Source organism: Miscanthus floridulus, chromosome 6 (assembly GCF_019320115.1).
Source record: "Miscanthus floridulus cultivar M001 chromosome 6, ASM1932011v1, whole genome shotgun sequence".
NCBI classification, from domain to species: domain Eukaryota; kingdom Viridiplantae; phylum Streptophyta; class Magnoliopsida; order Poales; family Poaceae; genus Miscanthus; species Miscanthus floridulus.
This window is the reverse complement of record NC_089585.1, coordinates 120,382,062-120,393,369: the sequence shown is the minus strand read 5'-3', so window position 1 is coordinate 120,393,369 and position 11,308 is coordinate 120,382,062. Positions and strand designations below refer to the sequence as shown.

Below are 11,308 nucleotides of genomic sequence, written 5' to 3'. Positions count from 1 at the left end.
CCATTCTAAATAATATGATGCTCATTACAAATGGTTTTTGAGCTGTTAGCTGATGGTTTCTACGGTTGATAAGCCGGCTGATACTGATTTGTTGTGAGAGAAAAATATTATACCATGGTTGATAAGCTAGGCTGATAAGTTTAATTCCTCGTACTAGTGCAATTATTACTCCCTGTCCTTTTCTATAAAAATTTCATGCATATTAAGCTTTTCTAAGTTTAACTAGATTTATATAAAATATTAGTAAACATTTGTCTCTCCAAATAAGTATATTATAAAAATATATTCAATGATTAATCTAATTATATTTATTATACACCATAAATATTAATAATTTCTTATATATATTTGATCTGTTTGACTCTTCCCCTCATGGCATCAAAGTTGCGTATGTGAGAAAATAATGGACTAAACACATTCCTCAAATCAAACACCATAAGGGCGTGACATTTTTTAAAACCGGTACGAGAAGATATGCTAGTTACAGAGAATCAGCCAAATATTCCCAAAATTTACTAGGCATGCAAGGGCCCTCTAGCCTAGAATATAATAAGCACCCATAAGACTAGGAGCGGATTAAAGCGGAGGCAAGCAGATCGTTCTGATGGCACAGGCACACCCTGTTCTCCCAATCCTTTTGCTCTTCCTCTCCCCCACTGCCGTTTCTTCCTCCAAGAGAATTCAGCCGAAGTTCTCGGCTATCTTCTACTTTGGCGACTCGGTTCTTGACACCGGCAACAACAATCATCTCCCCACGGTGGCTGTAGCGAACCATGTTCCTTACGGAAGAGATTTCCCAGGGAAGAAACCAACAGGGAGGTTCTCCAATGGCCGGCTTATCCCAGACCTCCTCAACAAGAAGCTGCAACTCAAAGAATTCTCGCCGCCGTTCCTGGATACAAGGCTGTCGAACAACGACATGGTGACAGGGGTGAACTTTGCATCAGCTGGTTCAGGATTAGATGACCAGACGTCGCAGCTGTCCAATACTCTACCAATGTCCAAACAGGTGGACCTCTTCAAGGACTACCTCCTCCGGCTCAGGAACATTGTTGGGGACAAGGAGGCTTCCAGGATCATTGCCAGCTCTCTGATTTTTATCAGCTCAGGAACCAACGATTTCTCACATTACTACCGTTCGTGGAAGAAGAGGAAGATGGACATTGGTGACTACCAAGATCTTGTTCTCCGGATGGTACAAGTTCATGTCAAGGTGAAAATAGGCATTTCCTGCTTTTGAGTTGTCTCTACTGAATTCTTCTATTACACTTCAAAAACTGGGCATTACTTTACTTTCAATTCCCTAAATTTGAATCCAGGAATTATATGACCTTGGGGGCCGGCAATTCTGTTTGGCAGGCCTTCCGCCGTTTGGTTGCACACCTATCCAAATCACATTGAGCAGAGACCCTGACGGGGCATGTGTGGATGAGCAAAACTGGGATGCTCAGGTCTATAACTCTAAACTTCAAAAGTTACTTACAACGTTGCAAGGTTCACTCCATGGAAGCAGAGTTGTGTACTTGGATGCATACAGAGCTCTCATGGAGATCCTGGAGAACCCAGCCAAATACGGTAACGTTTTCTGTTAATGCCATGGCTTATATACACTAGGAGGCTAGAACTGTGATGGAAATTGATCACAGACTTAAAGTTCTGAAACAAAATTCAGAGAGAATGCCTTAAATCCTAGCCAATGCAGTAGTATTGTGCTAGACTTGGCAGCCAAAACCTAGTGGCTGGCAGAAAACCATTTAGTAATTCAATTGCAAAATGCATGATGATTAGTATATTTTAGTTCTTTCTTCATGTCAGCCCAGAGTTTGACTTGCTGTTAACCATATCAATTCTGACAAAGGTTTGCCATGGTAACAGGATTTACAGAGACAACACGGTGATGTTGCGGGACTGGGCTCAGAGAGGTTGCTCTGTTTTGCAATGCATTGACTCCTATCTGCAAAAATGTATCATCCTATGTATTTTACGATGCTGTGCACCCAACAGAGAGGGTTTACATGTTAGTAAATGATTACATAGTCAAATACGTTATTCCACAGTTTTAATTAATCAAATACCCAAATAAGGTTTTCTCCTTGTATTAAGTCCAGTATAGAAGAGCTTCTCGTATGTCACCTATCATGCTATGCATGATGTATTGATGTGTTATTGGATTACTGAACAGTGGATTTATGAGCACTAGGTAAATAACTGAGTCTCCCCCAGGATGTCAGGTATGCATTTTACAAGTGACGAATAATATACTGGCTACATCATGCTCATATTAGTCATCACAGATTCACAGACGTTTGATCACATGCAGAGCAAGTTTAGTAGCGAACTAAACTTCCTTACAAATTTTAGTCTTCTAGGCTCATAGTAAATAATACTAATGATGGTAAAATTAGACCAACCTAGGAGGAACTAATTGCTAGCATACTATGCTGCTTGCATAGAAGGGCGGGCTTGGTGTAAGCGGTAGAGTCTTACCACCTGTGACCGGAAGGTTCCGGGTTCGAGTCGCGGTCTTCTCGCATTGCACAGACGAGGGTAAGGCTTGTCACTAACACCCTTCCTCAGACCCCGTACAGAGCGGGAGCTCTCTGCACTGGGTACGCCTTTTTTTTTACTACGATGCTTGCATAGGAGACCCAGTTGCTACAGGAGTTCATCAGTTCATTTGATCCTAGTTAGTGAAACATGAATCACTGTAACATACGTATGTCAAATTAATAGAGATGACTGAGACCAAACAGGCCCTTAGAAACACAACTTACAGTACAAACCTGAGAAATTAAACAAAAGTCAGAAAGCCGCAGCCAGAAAAGCCACTCTATGACTTGGCCATTGCTTTGAACAACCGCTGAATCCGTGACTTCACGTCCTCAGGTCGCACATATGAAACCCCTACAGCCTCTGTTGCCTTTAACATCTCAATTGTATCCCTGTACACTGGAATAACCAGCTCCTCAACCATAATGCTCAAATTCACTGCTTGCTGCTGATCCACCGGTACCCACCGTGACTGCACCTGGCAAATCGCTTCCACAAACGCTGTGTTTAGTTCGCGAGATTTGAGAATTTGGCTACTGTAGCACTTTCGTTTTTATTTGACAATTAGTGTTCAATCATAGACTAATTAGGCTCAAAACGTTCATCTCGCGATTTCCAACCAAACTGTGTAATTAGCTTTTTTTTCGTCTACATTTAATGCTCCATACACATATCGCAAGATTCGATGTGATAGCTACTATAGCACTTTTTTAAAAACTTTTTGAGAACTAAACCCAGCTAAAGTTACGGAAGTGGTTCAGTTTCTCTAACATAATACTCAAACTACTGTCAGATCTTCTGTCAGTCTCAAGTATCGCTATGGCCCTCCCCCAGTAGCCCGGCGGTATTCCAACACCCATTGCTGAACCTTTGCAGATATTACCCTGATCCAATCCTCACCCAGCAAGATCTTAAGCTCGCAACCATTGACTTTCTTGATTATATAGATCCCATTGTTGATCAGGAAGACACAGCCAACAGGAGCAAGACCATAAATCCTGGATTTGGACACAAGATTCCCTATCAGCACATCCACAATCCAAGCAAAGCGGATTGCCAGTGATGATGTGGACGGTCAGGGTCAACTGGACATGTTTCAAGACGCAGAGCCAGCGATTTAGACAGGTTCGGACCGTCTGATCGACGTAATACCCTATGTCCTGTGTCTTTGGTGTATTGTATTGTATATGAGATGTATGAAGATCTATGAGGATATGACTAGAGGACTCATGCCCCTCCTTATATACTCTGGAGGGGTAGGGTAAGTATCATATTTGGTACTATACCATATCTTGCTGTGCACGTCGACCAGTGCCGTGCACGTCTTGATCTTGTGGGCTGGGCCACCTCTGATGGTGCGGTACATGTCTTGTCTTGCAGATATCGGGAGGCCATACCCCCACAGCTAGTCCCCGAGCCTGACAGTAGGTGACGTAGTCACGTGGTGCCAGGGTCAGAAAAGTAGAAGAAAGGCAGAAGACCGGCTGAGCAGGCAACCAGTCCACGGGCGGAGCCCTGAATTGAAAAGCGCACATTCACCGCAAGGTGAAGTATGCCCACTTAGTCCCCGAGCCTGCTGGAAAATGAAGAATGAATCTTGTAGCAGGGTCAAAGAAAAACAAGTCTAAAAGCTTGCCGATGTCGTCTGACATGCGCATATCAAGACCTCAGATGTGTTGCCCAAGATCAGCACCCTGATCCGAATAGCATGGAGCAGCTTGATAGCACATCGATGAGGCATAGCAAGATCTGACCATCAAGGGAGTCCCGACGTAGCTGGCGATGTCCGAGCACTGAGGAGTCCCCGGTGTAGCTAGCGATGTCCGAGCACCAAGGAGTCCCCGGCGTACCTGGCGATGTCCGAGCACCGAGGAGTGTAGCTGGCGACGTTGGGGTGAAGTGTGCCCACTTAGTCCCCGAGCACGAAGAATCTAAGCGTCGAGGAGTAACCAACGTAGTTAGCGATGTCCGAGCACCGAGAAGTCCCCGGCGTATCTGGCGATGTCCGAGCACCAAGGAAGCCCCGACGTATCTAGCGATGTCTGAGCACCAGGTGGTCCGATCACCTGGACGATGATCCTGCAATACAAATATGTAGAACGGGTAGTACATGATGTAAAAATATATGAACTCTAGAGAAAAAAACAACAATAGCGATGAAATAGCATATGTAGCTCGACGATCAGTTGGTGTGAAGATGTATTTATATTTAATATAAATCATCCGACTAGTTAGTGTGTAACTGAGTCTCCAGCCCTAGCTAGTCCGTTAACCATAACGTGGAGCGCAGAGCCCGTGTGCGTGTAGGAAGAACAAAGCGTCGCTAAGGAGCCGCTGCCGACCACCCATAACGTAGAGGATAGACGCTCGTGCACGTGTAGGGAGGAGCCGGAGACAGGGCCGTCTCTGTAGGCGTCCGAGCATCAACATGATTGTTCGGGGGTTCGGAAAATCGTTTGAAGAGCAAACATGGAGAAAACAACTCAGAGAAACATTACGGCGATATACAGAGATTGGAAAATATTTAGAAAAATATTAAAGCGTGACTTAGCTTTAGACAAAACGTCTGGTCGGCGGCGTATGACGTTATATGATCGGCGTTGACGAAGTTGCCCGGCGCTCGAGCTTTCCGAACTGTCATCGTGGCGACGATCGCGGTCGTCATGGCACAGTTCTATGTGGCAATCATCGTTACGGCGTGGCAGGTGGTCGGAGTAAGTAGTCCAGACGACATCGCCTTTATATTAGTGGTCGGCGACTAGGGCGGCTCTCTTTTGGTCTTGTGTTGAATATGTAGATGAGCAGCAGCCGATCTGATGCAGCTCGGCCGATAGAAACACACGTAAGTATGTACATATCTTGGTCTATACCTGCATGCATATGCACAAACGCCTTGGCCTGGCTTGCTTGCTATTGGCTTGGAATCACGTATGTGTAATCTCCGTCGGCTTGCATGCCTCTTTGCTAGCTTGGTGTCGTAGCACATGTACACGATCCTACATGGTGCCGATGTCAGTGCTCGGTCTGACAACACAGCAGTCAGTAGCCTTTGTAGATTGATTCTCTCTTGCTCCAAAATGAACTCAAAGAAGGAAATCGACTCTTCGAGGCAGCAGCAACGATCGAGCGACAGCGTCCGCAACTCGGCGATAATTATTCCGTCTAGATGCGTGAGTCAGACCATGCTGAACTAATCAATTCCCACGTGCGCAATCGGGCGATGAATTCGTCGACCACCAGTCAAGCTCCAACTCGTAGATGGATTTGTTGACGGCTACCGCGCACGATGTTGAACGCCGCCGCCGATTCGTCGTAGATGTTGTTGAAGGAGGCTGTCACAGCAAAATGAGTTGCCGCAAACGACGTTGGTCTTGAGGTACGCCATCTGGTTCGCCATGGATCAGCATGCACAGCCCCTACCTGGCACGCCAACTGTCGACAAAAGATGCTCGGCAGTCCTCCGAGGAGTATCCCACGAAGATAGATTGATCGGCGGAGGTGAAAGGTCCTAATGGCTAGAGGGGGATGAATAGCCTATTAAAAATTTCTACAATAACACTTAACAAACCGTTTAGATAATTATGAGGCAAAGTAAGTATTGCGCTAGCCTACTAAAATAGCAAGCCACCTACCACAATTCTAGTTTATATAGTTTCTATCCACATAATAGATATGACACTATACTAAGTTAGCGTGCTCTCAAAAGCTAACTAAAGAGTCACACTAACCAAACTAACAAGCTCTCACAACTAGCTACACTAAAGAGATTGATAACTAGTTTGCGGTAATATAATGAGAGTGAGCAAGAAGGTTATACCGCCATGTCGAGGAAGGAGACAATCAATCACAAGAATGAATAACAATGAAGACCAATCACCTCGAAATCAAATGATGAACACAATGATTTTTTACCGAGGTTCACTTGCTTGTTGGCAAGCTACTCCTCGTTGTGGCAATTCACTCACTTAGAGGTTCACACGCTAATTGGCATCACACGTTAAACCCTCAATAGGGTGCCGCACAACCAACACAAGATGAGAATCACACAAGCCACGAGCAATCCACTAGAGTATCTTTTGACTCTTCGCCGGGGAAAGGTCAAGAACCCCTCACAATCATCATAATCGGAGCCGGAGACAATCACCAACCTCCGCTCGATGATCCTCGCTGTTCCAAGCCATCTAGGTGGCGGCAACCACCAAGAGTAACAAGCAAATCCCACAGCGAAACACGAACACCAAGTGCCTCTAGATGCAATCACTCAAGCAATGCACTTGGATTCTCTTCCAATCTCACAAAGATGATGAATCAATGATGGAGATGAGTGGGAGGGCTTTGACTAAGCTCACAAAGTTGCTATGTCAATACAAATGGCCAAGAGAGTAAGCTTGAGCCGGCCATGGGGCTTAAATAGAAGCCCCCACGAAATAGAGTCGTTGTACCCCTTCACTAGGCACAGCGTAGGGTGACCGGACGCTCCGGTCCGATCGACCAGACACTGGCCCTCAGTGTCTGGTCACGTGATACACGCCATGTGTCCCCTCTATTTGAATATTGTTCACTCGATCTCAACGGTCAACAGTCGACTGGACGCAGCGCACAAACTAACCGGACGCTCAGCCTCCAGCGTCCGGTCGTTTTAAGTAAGGTTCCAGAAACGAATTTCCTCGACCGAACGCATCCGGTCATGCTTGACCGGACCCTGCTAGTGTCCGATCTCACAGTGACTTTCTTCTGCGCTACCCGACGACAGGACCGGACACTGGACCTCAGCGTCCGGTCAGTCCAAGACCCAACGTCCGGTCAATGACCGACGCTGGCGTCTACGCTGCCACACTTGACCGGACGCGTCGGTCCTTCAGAGACCAGCGTCCAGTCACTTATAGTGACCTCCGTCTTTTCTGTCTAGGGTGCCGGTGGCACCGTCGGACTGTCCTCACTCTACGAGCGGACACTTCACCGGTGAAGTTCCTAACCCTTGCTCAAATGTGCCAACCACCAAGTATATCACCTTGTGCACATGTGTTAGCATATTTTCACAAATATTTTCAAGGGTGTTAGCACTCACTAGATCCTAAATGCATATGCAATGAGTTAGAGCATCTAGTGGCACTTTGATAACCGCATTTCGATACGAGTTTCACCCCTCTTAATAGTACGGCTATCAAACCTAAATGTGATCACACTCTCTAAGTGTCTTGATCACCAAAACAAAATAGCTCCTACCATTTATACCTTTGTCTTGAGCTTTTTGTTTTTGTTTTTCTTCTTTTCTATTCCAAGCACTTGATCATCACCATGGCATCGCCATCTTCATGTCATGATCTTTATTTGCTTCATCACTTGGAATGTGCTACCTATCTCATAATCACTTGATAAACTAGGTTAGCACTTAGAGTTTCATCAATTTACCAAAACTAAACTAGAGCTTTCAGGAGGTGCGCGTAATCAGGAACCGGATGGTGACACAAGGCGTAGAGATAGCAATTTAGATAGGTTCAGGCCGTCTGATCGACGTAATACCCTACGTCCTGTGTCTTTGGTGCATTGTATTGTATATGAGATGTATGGAGATCTATGAAGATATCGACTAGGGGACCCTTGCCTCTCCTTATATACTCTAGAGGGGTAGGGTTACAAAGAAAGTATACTATTTGGTACTATACAATATCTTACGGTGCATGTCGACCAGTGCCATGCACGTCTTGATCTTGTGAGCTGAGCCACCTCTGATGGTGCGGCCCATGTCTTGGGCCATACCCCCACACAACTAAACTCACAAGCATCACTTCTTCCAGAGTATGGCGAGACACACAAGCTGTCATAAGATAGTTCATCACATACCTTGTTATCGGATGCAATCCACCATCTCGTGGTGAAGACTCACATGGATCACAGCGTATCAGTTTTTCTAGAGCCACAAATATGCCCTTAATTGACAATCCAAGGCATTCACGAAGAGCAGCTACCTCATGATCAAAGGCCTCATCAAGGACAGGAAGAATATCAGTTAAAGCATCATACATGTCAACAATGAGGAAGAGACACTCCAGGTTATGTCCAACAGCAGCAATAACTATGGCAAAGGACAGGAGTTGAAGAAATGGTTTGCATGCAGCAGCAAAGGCAAGGTTAGTGTAGGATGTAAATTCTTCAAAAATGCAATTGCATAGGTGACGCTCACTTGGGATTAAGATGTGGAACACAACACGTATTGCAGGTATCCAGCGCATGATCTGAGTCTCAAGCTCCTCCCATGATGTTGACTTGCACAATTCTTCGAAATGAGCATTAACCCCAAGTCGAGCAATACTCTCATCAATGAAGTTGCGGCATGCAGAAGGTCTCGGCGCATGTATCACCAAAACTAGCAGTGATCATCCTTCTTGCGATTCGATTTGCCTCAGTGACTACACCCTCTGGTAAGGCATCAACAATGATGTCAAAGTTTCTAACTGGTTGGACTACAAAGGTGTGGTTGTCATCTTCATTTTGGCTTCTCTTGAAATTGTGGTCACCATGGTCATCACTGAAGCCAGATGTACCCACCAGTTGCTGGAACTCAACCTTAAGCCTCGTGGAACATCGCTCTAGAAGGAGATCAAAGCTCTCAAGGGGCACATGATCTGCTGAGGTGTTCTCAAGGCCATGGATGGTGGAAGTTAGTTCATCCATAGCTTCTAAAAAGGCGTCAACATCATCAGAACTGGACCAGAGAGACCGATCCAAGCTCAGGAACTAGGAAATCAGATCATTGAGTGCTTGCAGAGTTTCCTCCATGCCAATCACTAATGCTACAAAGCAAACACCCTTAAGTCTATGCGGATCTGTAACTTCAAATTTGTGAGCCTTTTAAGCCTTCAGGGCAAATCATAGAAGACGATGGTGCAATGCAGTTCAATCATCTCCAGTCTCTAGCTGGCAAAATGGACTAGTTCAAACATTTCATATTCATATCATAAAAGAACTAAGAGTGTGAAACGTACCTCACAGAAAGCGAATCTGAAATTTGGACTGAAAAACACGGTTTCGGCTGAATTGTTGTGAGAAAAAAATACTGTTCTGGCTAAAAAAGAAGCCAAACAAATCGAATATGGGGTAAGCCGGCCTAAGGATGCAAAACTTTATCTTCCTAGTAGCACCTAGATGCATCCAACTTGACCTCCATACAGATGAGTTACTGATGTTCCAAATGATGCAAAATCACAACAGACCACCATTTATGTACGAGGTGCAATGGGCGGTGGATACGAACAAAACCATAGCATCACATCCATCTATGCTGTTGGTGGCTGTTGGGGGGTCACAATGAGATTACCTCAGGAATAGCAACATCCAACCACACAGCCACCAGTAAAGATTTCCAAACAGGCCGGTTGAAACAGGCTGGCACGAGCTCGGTGCGAAAAAGCCCGGCCCTAGCTCGGCCCTAGCCCACCCCAGCCATGCCCGTGCCTGGCCCGGCCCGATGCCATGCCCGTGCCTAGCACGGCTCTGGGGCACCGGTGGGGCTGCGGTATGCCAGTATATAAGCCACCCACCGCGGCCGCCCCCCCCACCATCCAAACCCTAGCTCATTTCACCTGCTCTCGTCTCCCTTGCGCCGCTCTCGTCTCACTCATCGCTCTCACCCGCTGTCGTCTCGCTCCTCGCTCTCGCCCGTTCGCCTGATCGTCGCCTTGTTCCCCTGCTCCGTCGTGTCCATGGTGTTCTTTGGCAGGTAAGGGGTCAGATTCGGTGGGTTCCATCCTCAATCTCCCTGCTTTCCCTCTCTGCCCTCAATCTCCCTCTTCTCTCTCAGATTTGGTGGTTCCCGCCTTTAATCTCCATCTGTTCCCTTATTCTTCATCCCAGAAAGTCGATTGAGACTCGTTCTTAGCATCCTCGACGCATCTCTGTCTTCTATCCGTCGTTCTCATCGCCGGCCACCGCCACCTCTGGGGCTCCGGTCTCTGTTGAGGTACCGAGGGTGTGCATTCGGTCCATCTCATCGTCGTTTCCGGTGCTCCGGCTCTAGAGGTAAGGGTAATCCCCTACCCTAACCCTAATCCCCTACCCTAACCGCTTTTCTGTTGTTGATTGATGTAGCCGTCAAGGAACCGAAGACGGCAAAGATGGCCCCAGGCGTAGGCGACGCCGATGAAGGGGAGTTTGATCACTCCCAGAACGACGAGCTGTGGATGTGTGGATTAGCCAGGTGAAAGGATCAAGATGCCCAAGAGGGGGGTGAATTGGGCTAATTCTAAATTTCCTTGCAATAATCAAATCCTACGGATAGCCCAATTAACCCCTTGTGCCTAGAAAAATGTTTCTATCAAATTAATGCACAAAAGACTTGCAACCTATGTTCCACACTTACTCTAGCATAGCAATTCTATGAATGTAAAGACAAGTATTAAATTACTCAAAGTAAATGCTCAAAGTAAATGGAGAGAGGAACGCGGCGATGTTTTACCGAGGTATCGGAGAGTCGTCACTCTCCACTAGTCCTCGTTGGAGCACCCACATAAGGGTGTAGCTCCCCCTTGATCCACGCAAGGATCAAGTGCTCTCTACGGGTTGATTCTTCGACACTCCGTCGCGGCGAATCACCCAAAGCCGCTCACAACTTGAGTTGGGTCACCCACAAGCTCCGCCGGGTGATCACCAAGCTCCCAATCACCACCAAGCCGTCTAGGTGATGGCGATCACCAAGAGTAACAAGCACGAACTCTCACTTGACCACGCGAAGCCTAATGAGAAGATGGATGCACACTTG

The 11,308-nt window shown here is 46.4% G+C and overlaps 1 protein-coding gene and 1 pseudogene across 1 annotated transcript; one reads left to right on the top strand and one right to left on the bottom strand.

The window, feature by feature from the left end:
• The first annotated feature begins 334 nt into the window (after positions 1 to 334).
• Positions 335 to 2,227, top strand: LOC136459339 (GDSL esterase/lipase At1g58430-like). Its single transcript, XM_066459205.1, has 3 exons — positions 335 to 1,213; positions 1,320 to 1,575; positions 1,876 to 2,227. The coding sequence occupies exons 1-3, from the start codon at positions 605 to 607 to the stop codon at positions 1,896 to 1,898; spliced, it is 888 nt and encodes a 295-aa protein (XP_066315302.1). The 5' UTR covers positions 335 to 604; the 3' UTR covers positions 1,899 to 2,227.
• Positions 2,228 to 2,764: 537 nt separating this feature from the next.
• LOC136461127 (exocyst complex component EXO70B1-like) lies at positions 2,765 to 9,770 on the bottom strand (annotated as a pseudogene).
• Positions 9,771 to 11,308: the final 1,538 nt, after the last annotated feature.